The following is a 13559-nucleotide window of genomic DNA, read 5'->3' as shown; positions in this document are numbered from 1 at the left end:
TCACTTATTTTCACCACTTTTTTTAATTTTATTTTATAAAGAGACAATGAAAGAGAATTTTATTATTATAAGAAGAAGAAGATGTAAATTGACAAAGAAAAAAAAAGATGAATAAAAAATTTAAAAATGAATGAAACCATTAAATGCTATATAGGTGCGACCCAAAGAATTCATGTGGTTAAAATAATAATGCATCCTAAAATTTACTAATATTGTTTAGAAAAGACTTTAACTTTGTTTTGAAAAAAAGAAGAAGGTAATTTTCAGGCAATTTAGCAGCTTTCAATAACATATTCTCTATTCAATAATAGTCGTCAATTATTGATTTGACACAAAAATTAAGAAGAAGTAAATGAAATTTACCAAATTACTATATAAAATTTATTTAAATATTAAAAAATGAATAATATTTAATAGTAAAGATAAAATTGACATAAAATAATAAATTAATTAGACAAATATTATTAGACATTTCAAAATAATATTAGTGAACAAGTAAAGACGGACAGGGAGTATATAATCTCATAAAACTTTAACTTAGTGGTCCAACTACTGCTTACACTACTTCCCAAAGGAACCAATAACTGCCAAATCTATTTAGCTCTTTCCTCTCTTTCACACAGAGCACCGCTACTTCTTCTTCTTCTTCCTTCTTTCTACTATTTTCTTTGTTTACTAAAAAAAAATGGAAGCTGTAGTAATAATCTTGTTATCCACCATTAACATATTTCTCTTTCTCCACTCATCAACATCAACATCAGCAATTCCCATTTCCACCAAAAAAACCTACATTGTTCACATGAAACATCACCTCAAACCTCCATCATTCTCCACTCATCATCAATGGTACAAAACCCATCTCCAATCTCTCACTTCTTCCACCCAAAACTCTCTTCTCTATACTTACACCACCGCTTATCATGGATTCGCAGCAAGTTTGGATTCTCATGAAGTTGAATTACTCCGTCAATCTGATTACGTTGTTAATATCTACGAAGACACTTTTTACACCCCACAAACAACGCGCACACCTGAATTTCTCGGCCTCGATAAGCTCGATTTTGGGGCTGGACGTACTTTACCAGATTTCAACACGGCTGCTCAGGATGTTATAATTGGGGTACTTGATACTGGAGTCTGGCCGGAATCGGAAAGTTTTAGTGATTTGGGTATGTCAAATGTGCCGTCGAGATGGAGAGGGAAGTGTCAATCGGCGCCGGATTTTGATCCGAAAGTGCATTGTAATAGGAAACTTATAGGTGCTCTGTATTTTTCTGAAGGTTGTAAGGGCTGCTCCCAGGAGACTCAATCGCCCCGGGACCATGACGGCCATGGCACACATACTGCGAGCACAGCGGCAGGTAGATGAGGATTCAAGATTTAAACTTGACGGGTTTAATTAGATACATGATATTTATTGAAAATTTAGTAGTTATTCTATTCCAATTTATGTGGCACAGTTGAAGTTTCAAGATTTAAACTTTTAAATTTTGATAGTGAAATTGGAAATAGAAACTTTTAGGACCGATTTGGTACGAGGGAGAAGAGATGACTAATCATGGATTAATTTTAGGATGAACTTATCTCATGTTTGGTTGGGAATAAATCACGGGATAACTTGTAGATAACAATTTAGGAATAACTTGTTTCCCAACCAAACAAGCCTCAAGTTTTTTCGAAATAAAAATTTTATATTTGAAAACCATATAAAAAAAATACTATAAATTACAATAATTAACAATTCATAAGACACAAAAAATTTATTATTTTTTTTTTCTGGTTTTAACTAATGTTTCAAAATTTAATGGGACTCTAAATTTCAAGGGAGCTACATAAATTGGGAAGGTCGGAGTAATTTTTTCACATATATATCTTAGTTTCGCGTAAAAAATATTGAATTCAGTTGAACTCATATTATATGTAGGATCAATTGTGGCAAATGCTAGTCTTTTTGGCTACGCCAAAGGGACTGCTAGAGGGATGGCGCCAAAAGCCCGCATAGCAAGTTATAAAGTGTGCTGGAATGAACTGTGTGCAGGGTCAGATATTCTTGCTGCATTCGACCGTGCTATTATGGATGGTGTAGATGTGTTGTCTGTGTCATTGTCTAATAATGAGAAGACTTATTATACTGACCCGATTGCTCTTGGTGCTTTTGCTGCTATGGAGAAAGGGATTGTTGTGTCGTGTTCAGCTGGGAATGATGGTCCTGTGGAATCAACAGTTGTGAACACGGCTCCATGGGTCATTACTGTTGGTGCTGCAACTCTTGATAGAGATTTTCCAGCTACTGTCACACTGGGTAATGGCCAAAAACTTCAAGGCGTGTCGTTGTATAGTGGAAAGGTAGAAATGGGAAATAAGTTGTTGAGCTTAGTTTACCAACAAGGGGGAAACTCCTCTTTGTGCTTTCGTGGTTCGCTTGATCCAAACATTGTTGGTGGAAAAGTAGTGCTATGTGATAGAGGGGGAAATGATAGAGTTGCTAAGGGACTAGTAGTGAAAGAAGCTAATGGGGTAGGAATGATATTAGCCAATACACCTGAGACGGGGGAGGAGTTACTCGCGGATAGCCACATATTACCTGCAGTGACTGTTGGAAGGAAGGTAGGGGATGTAATAAGAGAATATGTGAAAACAGAAAACAATCCAACGGTTGTTTTCAGCTTTGGCGGAACAGTGGTAAAAGTGAAACCATCTCCTGTTGTGGTTACATTTAGCTCAAGAGGGCCAAATGCAATTGTTCCCCAGATATTAAAGCCTGATGTTATTGGCCCTGGAGTGAACATCTTAGCAGCTTGGCCTCAAAATATTGGACCAACTTCACTTAATATCGACACACGAAGGACCTCATTCAACATTGTTTCTGGCACTTCCATGTCTTGCCCTCATGTTTCAGGAGTTGCTGCATTGGTAAAAGCTGTACATCCAGATTGGAGTCCAAGCGCGATCAAATCAGCAATCATGACAACCGCGTACACTCAAGATAACACCAACTCCTCGTTTCATGATTCTGCACTATACGGTACATTTTCTAATCCATTTGTTCATGGATCAGGCCATGTAAATCCCCAGAAAGCGTTCTCCCCTGGACTTGTATACAATATCAGGATTCAGGATCATATCAAGTTCTTGTGCTCCTTGAACTACACCATAGATCAAATACAATCCATTGTAAAAAGACTCAATTTCACTTGTGCAAACAAGTTTGCTGATGCTGGGCAAATCAACTATCCTTCATTTTCTGTCTTGTTTGAGATTAACTCAAAGCGAGTTGTTCGTTACACTCGAGAAGTGACCAATGTTGGAGCTGCAAGTTCAGTGTATGAAGTAGCCATTGATGCTCCTCCATCCGTTACGGTAACAGTGAAGCCAACAAAGCTTGTATTCAAGAAAGTAGGAGAGAAGCTTCACTACACAGTGACATTTGTGTCCAAGAAAGATGTTAAACCAGGAAATGCATTTGGTTGGATTTCATGGAACAATGCTAAACATGAAGTGAGGAGTTCAGTTGCATATTCCTGGATGACACCTCAACTAGATTTGGAAACATGAAGGAATGTATCCATAAATGACTTTATCTTATAGCTAGTGAAACAAGGGGGTTTGATAAAACACATAAAATTTAAATCTTCAATCCAACTTATTGTAAAAAAATTGTATTAGAATTGGTGGGGTGCGCCAGGCCCGTGCAATAGTGCAACGCATGGGCGACGCGCAAGAGCCCAGGTAGCAAGCTACCTTAATGGACTCTTCCCCTTAAAAAATTGAGTTAATATCGTGTGGATCGATGACCCACATATCAAATATTAAACTGATAAGAACAGATACTNAAATCTTCAATCCAACTTATTGTAAAAAAAATTGTATTAGAATTGGTGGGGTGCGCCAGGCCCATGCTGTAGTGCAACGCATGAGCAACGCGCAAGAGCCCAGGTAGCAAGTTACCTTAATGGACTCTTCCCCTTAAAAAATTGAGTTAATATCGTGTGGATCGATGACCCACATATCAAATATTAAACTGATAAGAACAGATACTACACTTGATCTTAGCCAAAAGGCCGAGAAAGGTATGCTGATCCCAGCGTAAATGACTGGCTTTTGTGACAAAACACTTGCGTTCAAGTTCTGTTTGGATTCCGATGTGGGAAACTAACATATGGACATCTAACTTGGACTAAAAAAAATATGAGATGCACTTACATGATAAATGAATGTTAAAAATAAATAAAACTTCAAACAGTACTCTTTGTTAATATTTGCTCACATTTCATGCAAATTCTAGTCTAGCTCTTCTTTTTCTTAAGTGAATTTTTTTCTATTTTTTAGTCCTTAAAAATACTTATAATAGGCATTTGGACAAACAAGTTGTGAATACTATCAATTTTGTACCAATGTTACCAAATGAACAAACACAACCGGATTACATATCCAAATAAAACTTCAATTTCGTATCGTTATTTCATATGGCATGTCCAAATGAGCCCTAAGATTGAAACAAAACTATCTTCAACCATCTCCACGACAGTTTACCACCACACTTCACATTTGATCACTGCTGCAACCTCCAACTAATATACTCCTTCCTTTTTATGTTAGTTGTCAACTTTTCTGTTTACACGGCCCTAGAGAACTCATAAAAATAATAAGGATAGTTTTACTAGTTTACCCCTTTAAAAAACTTTCTTGGAACTTGTTTACACTTTCAAAAAGAATTAATCATAAGTATACGACATGGTTGTTTACACATTCCTGCAATTCCACCTTCATTTGGTTTGTCATGTGGATGATGTTCATGTATATAATCCTAGTGGGGAGTGTGCCTAATACTCTACGAATTCCTGCAGAATAAGGCATAAAAAGCGTAAAGTTTACTGAAAAATCATGTATGGTTTCATAACCACAAGTATCATTACACATTATCCTCTCAAGTCATGCAAAACTAAAAGGAAAATAGAAGCAATTCATGAGTCAAAAACTAAATCTTGATTGGAACATTTCTAGATGAAGCATAAGCTTACTGGTTCCTTCTTGGTTTGCCCTGTATTCACAGAGACCTCCTGCAAGATATTGAAGCAATCGTCATAGAAATTGTGTTTGCTCGGGTGGTGAAATGTGGAACAACATTATTCGTTCAGTACATAATGATGGTACAAGTGGAGAAGAGTTTGTAAGCCTTGTCTGTGCTCCTTGCTTTGCTTCTGATTGCTATTATAACGAAGTTCATTTGCTAGAATATGAGTGGAAATTAGCTTTTCTCATCAACCTTTAGCTTTTATAAGTTTGATTACCGAAGGCAATTTACATTTCATTCTTTATGATGCCATTACTTGAGATGTTTAGTCCTTGCAACAGAGCAGATCTGCTAAAATTTTCGAAGATACAGAAATTTCATGACATGTTCAAGACCACAATTCTTAAACTTCGCGCTCTGTCAAACTATGCCTCAAAAATTGAAATCAAGGGAGAAAAAAAAATCATGATGTGAGCTGTCATTTAAAATCTCCTACAGTAGCTGTAGAAAGTTGGAGAGAATTATTTTTCCATCTGTGTTAAGGAGCTGCAATAGTTGCTTGAAATGATGATGGCTGATTCGAACAACCTGAGAAAGTCTCTTACTTCTCATTGTGAAAGGAAGATCACACCTATTTCACCAAACAATTCCGGGGATTCCAATTTTGACCGAAACTGTTCAGCAGAAAGTAGAGACTTATAAGAATAAGAATTTTCTGAAAATTGTGTTTTTCACGTAAGATTTTCCTACTATATATGATAAATCAGGGCCCAAACAATTCTCAATGTACGGTTTGGGTTTCAAACAATTTTGGTTAAGAATACAGGCTCTACATGAAAATCATTCCTTCCTCACTATAATATACTGTTTCCACCAGTTTTCTAGATCTTTAATCCAGAATTCATAAGTTAACTACATGTAAACAGTTAATATAGATGACAGAGTAAGAAGAGAGCCTAAGTAGAAAGGCCCTAAATTTGTACTGGAATTGGTGGGGTGCGCCAGGCCCAAGCTGTAGTGCAACGCATGGGCGACGCGCAAGAGCCCAGGTAGCAAGCTACCTTAATGGACTCTTCCCCTTAAAAAATTGAGTTAATATCGTGTGGATCAATGACCCACATATCAGATATTAAACTGATAAGAACAGATACTACACTTGATCTTAGCCAAAAGGCCGAGAAAGGTATGCTTATTTCAGCGTAAATGAATGGATTTTATGACAAAACACTTGCGTTCAAGTTCTGTTTGGCTTCCGATGTGGGATACTAACATATGGACATCCAACTTGGACTAAAAAATATGAGATGCACTTGCATGAAAAATGAAAGTTAAAAATAAATAAAACTCCAAACAGTACTAATATTTGCTCACATTATATGCAAATTCTAGTCTAGCTCTTTCTTTTCTTTAGTGAACTTTAAAAACCATCAATTTTTCATAAATCTTACCAAATGAACAAACAAAACTTATGGGGTTTTCATGTTTATGAAAAAAATACAACTTAAAGAAATCCAAATTGAATGTTCAAACAAGACTTCAACTTCATATTTTAATTTTAAATCATTATTTCTTATCACATGTACAAACGAGCCCTAAGATTGAAACGAAACTATCTTCAACCATCTCCACAACAGTTTGCCACCACACTTCACATTTGGTCACTGTTGCAACCTCCAACTAATATACTCCCTCCATTTCATGTTAGTGTCAACTTTTCTGTTTACACGTCCCTTAAGAAATCATAAAAGTAATAAGGATAGTCTCACTAGTTAATCTCTTAAAAAATTTTCTTGGAACTTGTTTACACTTTCAAAAAGAATTAATCGTAAGTGTACAACATGGTTGTTCAACCTTCAAGGAAATTAGGAGATTGTATGATATTTCCTATCAACTTGACTTCTTAAGCATTTGATGATTTTTTTCAACTTATCAATACATGTCGTTGAGGATTTCCCCCTCAAACTATATACAAGTGATCATTTTCTCGCAAAGCACCCAAATCTTCCTGTTGGGAGCCATCTGCCATGAGAAACATGCTTCCTCTTTTGCCAAACTTTTTTTCTGCATTCACCAAATCTAATTAGATACTCTTAACAGCAAAATTTATATATGTTCTTATTGCTTGACAATGAATTTAATTGAACCGTAGAAAGTATTCGCAAAATATCAATACTTATGATATCATAATATTTGCTTACCTGCTGTTGTTAGGAGACCTTCAACTGACTCAGGTAGATGTATTAGTTTTCCGGCAATTCCGTCTTCATTTGGTTTGTCATGTGGATGATGTCCATGTATTATAATCCTAGTGGGAAATTTGCCTGACACTCTATGAATTCCTGCAGAATAAGTCACAAAATCCGTAAAATTTATGAAAAACTAAAAGGGAAATAGAAGCATTCTATTATGAGTCAAAGACTAAATCTTGATTGGAACAGTTTTAGATGAAGCATAATCTTACTGGTTCCTTCTTGTCTTAGTCCTTCATGATTTTGCTCCGTATTCACAGAGACCTCCTGCAAGATATTGAAGCAATCGTCATAGAAATTGTGTTTGCTCGGTGGTGAAATGTGGAACACCATTATTCATTCAACACATAAGATGGTACAAGTGGAGAAGAGTTTGTAAGCCTTGACTGTGCTTCTTGCTTTGCTTCTGATCGCTATTATTACGGGGTTCATTTGCTAGAATATGAGAGGGGATTAGATTTTCTCATCAACCTTTAGCTTTTAAGTTTGATAACTGAAGGCAATTTACATTTCATTCTTTATGATTACTTGAGATCATTAGTCCTTGCAGGAGAGCAGATTTGCTAAAATTTTCGAAGATACAAAAATCTCATGACATATTTAAGACCACAATTCTTAAACTTCGTGCCTGGTCAAACTATGCCTCAAATATTGAAATCGAGGGAGAATAAAAAATCAATCCAGGTTTAAGTACTTGCTCAGTTTAATGCCATAGGTTTTTCTAGTTTATGGCAAAGGATTACCTCACTATTCAGGTCACTGAGCAACTCTGATATGAGTGGTATTTCTTGTAGCCCTTCCTTTTCGATTCCTTTAAGATGCTGATTATATTATGTAACAAGATCATGGTGTTAGTATGATTATAGAAATAACTAATATGAGAGCTAATCTATGCGCGACCATCTAAAATCTACTACAATACCTGTAGAAAATTGGAGAGGATTATTTTTCCATCTGTGTTAAAGAGCTGCAACAGTTGCTTGAAATGATGATGACTGATTCGAACAACCTGAGAAAGTCTCTTACTTCTCACTGTGAAAGGTTGAGGTGTATTAAAGATCACGCCTATTTCTCCAAACAATTCCGGGGATTCCAATTTTGACAGGAACTGTTCAGCAGAAAGTAGAAACTTTTAAGGAAAGAACTCTCAGATAAATTGTGTTTTTTCACATTAGATTTTACTACAATATATGATAAAATCTTGGCTTAATTGACCTATGACTAGTATAATATAAGTAGACATAGTTGTTTGGTTCCATCTAACATCACTTTTCAGTTAAATTTATTGCTTGAAGATGCTATCTTTTACCAACAAATGGTTACGTCATGTAGATAATTTTCATATGTTCAAGTTAATACAAGAATTGACAGCATATCTGCTCATATATAAAGCTCTTCCATCAGTAACAACATCCAGACATAATTTTAACTTACTTAACAGTAGTTTCTTATGACGTTTCTTGATTTCTTCAGTAGTATATTTGAATGATATTTCAGATTGTTGGATGCAGCTTAAAGGGTACGATGAGAAAGTTACATCCGACACTTTATAGAATACTCGAGATCAGTATGCACTGTGGACTTTTGGTCCTGTTATCTCTGAGCATTTGTTTTTTTCGCCTCCTCTATTTCATTATTTAAGTTTGGTCATATTTTTTACTTGGTCCTAGCAGATATGACAGCATAGCAAAATTAGAATTAGCATCAAATAATATGAGAAGTGGGATAACTAACCTGTTCTGTTCCATTCTTGTATGTTACTACTTCCTGCAGTTTTCAACCACTGAAGAGTTAACACTGCAGGAATAGTAAGAGCAAAAGTTATTGACGTGCGGGAATTGCACATACCACAGCCCCGGAGACAATAATGTAGAAGTCTGTTGGTATCTCATTTTGAATAACAATGTCAACTTTTGGTGGAAAGTATTCTGCTTTTATCTCTGAAACCTGTAAGGTAAAATGAGCCAAAACATAATTTAGTTCTGTGGAGCAAAAGGACATGATAGTTTAAGTTAATGGATGGAAACAACATGCATATAGAGTAGTAGGAAGGTAAGAGAACATTACCAACTGGACTAAGAAGTCTTCGGAAACACCTTTGAAAAGATACGTATTTTGAAGGGTTGTATGGAAAAGATGCTGTGCAATACTAGATCTTATTGCCTTAGGCAAGTCTTCTACTACTTCCTCTTGCTGTAGTTCTGCAGTCTTGAATCTGAGTGTTGAATGTGCCAGCATTTGCTCTTTTATGCCTTCTGGAAGTCTATTCTTCCTTGCATATCGCAGTATCTCATTGATTGCATCCCTCTACAATTATAAACTATCATATTGTATCGTTCTAAACGTGCTTTCTTCACTAAGACTTGAACTACATAATGCATAAACTGTACTCAGTTTTCTATAGGGAGAGTCATTACCATCGCGAAGGTTCGAGCAACACTATGGACAACAAGATTGGTCATGTTGCCAATTAAGTAAGCAGTTAGGCCAATGTTGAAGAGCATGTAGAAGATGGCGAAAACCTTCTCCCCTGTATTATGTGCATGAAGATCTCCATAGCCTACTGTGGTGAGGGTAACAACAGACCAGTACATGGAATATGTGTATCCAAGAGAGATACTTCTTTCTTGGAAACTAGTAACATTTGATCCAATCCAGGTATTCTCTGCAGTATGATAATGTGTTGCTAACCAGTAATAGAAACAACCAGCGGAATGCACCGCGAATAGGGTCACCTATTGACAGAATTATAGCCATAAGATGAATGCTCTGGTTGAAGTAAAAAACTTCTATATCCACATGATCAGGTAAATCTAGCACAATATGGATGGTTCAAAAAGTACTTACACAAACTAGTTTACAAAATCTTGTCCAAAAGTAGCTGAATCGAGTGTCCTTCTCTAGCCTGGATCAAAGGAAGAGATTAACAACAATATTGAGATTGAGAAATTTATGCAACTTTGAGTATTGCTATCATTATTACCTTGAGAAGAATTTACTAACACGACGCAGTCGCCATAGTCTGAGCAAGTTGAGGAAGCCAAAAATGTCTCCTTCCTGCTTTTTCCCATTAAAGAATTGGTATATTGGTTGAAATGGTATGGTTGATGCAACATCCATTGGAAATCCTAGATGAGTCACATACCTTTCAAAAGAAATATTAAGTGTAACCTTTCATTGCCATTCAAAAAACAAAAATCCCAATTGTAATTTCATCTTTGTTTTCTTTCAGGTGGCATCTCAAGTAAGTAGTGTCCTACATTTTCAATCCTCCATTTAACTTGCCTGATCTGAGCAATATCCTTTCCAATTTTAACTTATATACACTAATAATGTACTCTATAGTGGTGGTTAGGCCGATTATTCTATGGGGCAAAGTGTTGGCTAGTTAAGAACTTTCATGTTCAAGATGACGTTGCGAAATGAGGATGCTGAGGTGGAAGTGTGGACATACTAAGAGGAATAAGATTAGGAATGAGGACATTTGGGACAAGGTAGGAGTAGCCTCTGTGTGGATAAGACGAATGAAGTGAGGTTGAGATGGTTTGAGAATGTGAAATGGAGATGTGAAGAGGCCCCAATGAGAAGGTGTGAGAGGTTGGCGATGCTGGTTTGAGGAGGGGTAGAGTTAGGCCAAAGAAGTCTTGGGGAGAGGTGATTAGACAAGATACGATACATCTTTAGATTTAATTTGGATGTGAGATAAAATGTCAGTAGATAGTTGAGCATTGTCTCGCTTTCCTGCAGGCTTGGACTTGGTGGTAGTTTGGTGCCCCATACCAGTTATACTTTGGTTATCGTAACTTTGTTACGTTGTTGCTACTATTTATTTTTATTGTATGCTACGTGATGCTTCCTCTAGTATTTGTTATATCTCTTTTCTTTTTTATGTTCTTAGATTTGTGTGACTTAAGCGGTAAGCCAGAGGTCTTTCTTAAACAACTTCTCTTACCTCCGTGAGTTAAAAATAGGGTTTGCATACACTCTACTCTCGCCATATCCCATCTTTAGAATTACACATATTATATAAGAGTACCTGAAAACAATTTTGTTGTGATGATCAATGAGTAAATAGGTGGTTTTGTCCAAGTAAGCAACAAAGAAAGTGAGAAGAATGTCTATGGCAAAGAAAGCATCCACCAATAAATCCACAGGCAAAAGGCCTCCACTTGCTGCCTTCTTGAATGCCAACTCAAAAGGAGATGACCATGCTGAGTACACCACCAATATCACCAGAAATGTTTGCCATATTCTGTAATTTTTCACCATTAAGTAATCTATTTAGGAAAAAATTAAAGGAGATGGTCAAAAGTGCCTACTTTTTCAATTTTAAAAAGCACTTATTATAGAAAAGGAAGGTGTTTGACCAAGCTTTTAATGAAGAAATACATGTTTTTAAGTAGTTGGACAAAATGTTTTCAACTTTTAATCAGAGATGAAAACGTAATTTCTTCCAAAATGACACTTATTTCTAATGAACACAAATTAATCAACTATTCGTTATTATCTCAATAAGTCATCAAAAATGACTAATGAAATAATAACACTACTATTTACATAATCATCTGAGAAATCAAGTCACATGTTTGAGAAAAAATGGAAGTAATAATTACTTATTACCTGTATCTACGATCACAAGGAGCAATAACTAATTTTTTAAGCTTTAGAGTGCCTTCACCCATTACTGTACCAAAAGCTGGCAATAGGCTACTTGAAACTGAAGCTATGTTTCTTATTTCTCCACTTGACTGCCCTCGCAGCGACGCCGGAGACCTTGTCACCGGCGATCTTGTCGATGACATCTTGGTTAAAAAAAAAGTTGGAGTTTTCTTGGTATTTAGTTTGTTGTTTAAGGGGTCAATTCATTACTCATTTTAATATATGGTTTACGTAGAGGATATTATCATATTTTATATTATACGTCCTACTCTAACAAATCATTTTTAGCTAATAGCTGTTTTTTTTTAAAAATATATATAAACCTTGTACATATCTTAGGAACGTAGAGTTGTTGTTCTTGGAAGAGTTGAATAAGTCTTAACAATCTAGCATTTAACACTGTACACATATGAAGCAATAAGTACACGCGATTAAGGTAAAATGATAAGTTTAAAGTCAAAACGAGTAGTCAACACTAATAGAGTTTAATTTTTTAAAATACTGAAAATAAAAAACTGTATAAAAATAAAACAGTATTAATAGCAGCATATTCATTTGACCCATAAAGAAACCCCATTTCAGCTCTCTTCATATCTTGAAGAATCTACATATTATGGTTCCAAAAATTAATAAAAGCCCCTCCTCACAAACACGCAAGTCAAAAGGAGTTTGAGGAGAGGGAGTTGGACCCCAAACTAATAAAAATGGAAGTCCATTCTGTATCTCTTTATATACAAAGATGAAAAAAAAACCCGAACATACGAAAATCAACCACAAATCCAGTAGCTCTTCAACTTCATAGCCTCAAGCAACTTCAAATATGTTGACACATAAATATGTTGTTCATGCTTTGATCAAGAGACTTAAATGCTGACACAGTAATGTGTGATGTCAGACGGAACGTTAACTGACTGCATGCACATTGGGTAAGCTGGATGAGAAATCTGAAACCAGAACGATGAGCAATGCTAGATCCCAAATGTGAAACCCGGGTACACACTTCTGAAGTGATTGTGCCACTGAGTACGCTATGTTGCCAATATGAAACAAAGCAACCAGCAAACCTTTGATGATGGATATGCATTGTGCTGCAGGAACAAAAATTCTGCTACTAAGCAACCACCACCTCAAACGAACTTCACACCCTAGAAATGAGACTACATGTACTGAGCGAGCCATTGCTTGCACATATCAAGAACTGGATGTGCATTAGCATGTAATGCCTGCATTAAGAGTCAAAGGCAGAAAGAGAAATCAGTAAACAAGTGGTTAAGTTAGTAACCCCCATCCTACAAGATATAATAATTAAACAAATAAGACTAATCTTAAATGCCTAAATCTGGTGAAATGAGAAATAACCTAAGATGTTGGAAATCAATAGATGTATAGGCAATGGAAAAAGATCACATAACCAGGAAACAAAAGGGGTACTAATATTCTTTCCTAGTAGCCCATATTCTCAATGCCATAAGGTCAGAGGCAAATCCAGGATTTGATAACTGTGGGTGCTACTGTGTTTAATGTGAACTCCAATAGAGAATTGAATTAAGAACTACATTCAATCGGTTCGATCCAATTTGAATTAATTTGATCCATTTGGTTTATAAAACTTTTGATACGTATTCGACTAGTTCTCC

General features: G+C 35.9%; 2 protein-coding genes, 1 long non-coding RNA gene, 3 other non-coding genes and 1 pseudogene across 7 annotated transcripts in view; 1 reads left to right on the top strand and 6 right to left on the bottom strand.

Moving 5' to 3' along the window:
• The first annotated feature begins 126 nt into the window (after positions 1 to 126).
• LOC125843014 (subtilisin-like protease SBT1.8) lies at positions 127 to 3591 on the top strand (annotated as a pseudogene).
• A 72-nt stretch (positions 3592 to 3663) lies between these two features.
• On the bottom strand, positions 3664 to 6193 carry LOC125842233 (uncharacterized). The gene is made up of 2 exons (XR_007443892.1): positions 6076 to 6193; positions 3664 to 3741 (listed from the first exon to the last, which is right to left on the bottom strand). It is a non-coding gene; the product is annotated as an uncharacterized LOC125842233 (long non-coding RNA).
• LOC125843430 (U2 spliceosomal RNA) lies at positions 3672 to 3865 on the bottom strand. The gene has a single exon (XR_007444027.1). It is a non-coding gene; the product is annotated as a U2 spliceosomal RNA (small nuclear RNA).
• On the bottom strand, positions 3879 to 4074 carry LOC125843422 (U2 spliceosomal RNA). The gene has a single exon (XR_007444020.1). It is a non-coding gene; the product is annotated as a U2 spliceosomal RNA (small nuclear RNA).
• On the bottom strand, positions 6006 to 6201 carry LOC125843407 (U2 spliceosomal RNA). The gene has a single exon (XR_007444005.1). It is a non-coding gene; the product is annotated as a U2 spliceosomal RNA (small nuclear RNA).
• A 770-nt stretch (positions 6202 to 6971) lies between these two features.
• LOC125843013 (potassium channel KAT3) lies at positions 6972 to 12065 on the bottom strand. The gene is made up of 13 exons (XM_049522266.1): positions 11884 to 12065; positions 11300 to 11515; positions 10247 to 10408; positions 10111 to 10168; positions 9681 to 9998; positions 9331 to 9570; positions 9112 to 9210; positions 8998 to 9030; positions 8186 to 8371; positions 8007 to 8084; positions 7476 to 7530; positions 7213 to 7353; positions 6972 to 7075 (listed from the first exon to the last, which is right to left on the bottom strand). Exons 1-13 carry the CDS (start codon positions 12063 to 12065, stop codon positions 6972 to 6974), a joined length of 1872 nt encoding a protein of 623 aa, XP_049378223.1.
• Positions 12066 to 12458: 393 nt separating this feature from the next.
• LOC125843251 (uncharacterized) overlaps positions 12459 to 13559 on the bottom strand; it is a 78167-nt gene continuing 77066 nt past the window's right edge. For both annotated transcript variants that reach the window (XM_049522461.1, XM_049522462.1), the window contains one exon: positions 12459 to 13145. In XM_049522461.1, coding sequence (XP_049378418.1) covers positions 13080 to 13145 — 66 coding nt within the window. In that variant the 3' untranslated portion in view covers positions 12459 to 13079. The remainder of the gene's footprint in view (positions 13146 to 13559) is intronic.

This window comes from Solanum stenotomum, chromosome 10 (assembly GCF_019186545.1).
Source record: "Solanum stenotomum isolate F172 chromosome 10, ASM1918654v1, whole genome shotgun sequence".
NCBI classification, from domain to species: domain Eukaryota; kingdom Viridiplantae; phylum Streptophyta; class Magnoliopsida; order Solanales; family Solanaceae; genus Solanum; species Solanum stenotomum.
Note: the sequence above shows the minus strand (reverse complement) of the source record. Positions and strands in the feature narration are given on the sequence as shown.

What these genes read in the sequence shown, in the direction of transcription:
- LOC125843013 (XM_049522266.1), bottom strand. Translation starts at nt 12,065, where the DNA reads ATGTCATCGACAAGATCGCCGGTGACAAGGTCTCCGGCGTCGCTGCGA. An exon ending in CCTTGTGATCGTAGATACAG is followed by an intron (nt 11,516 to 11,883) that starts GTAATAAGTAAT and finishes GAAAAATTACAG; the next exon opens with AATATGGCAAACATTTCTGG. An exon ending in GTTAGTAAATTCTTCTCAAG is followed by an intron (nt 10,169 to 10,246) that starts GTAATAATGATA and finishes CCTTTGATCCAG; the next exon opens with GCTAGAGAAGGACACTCGAT.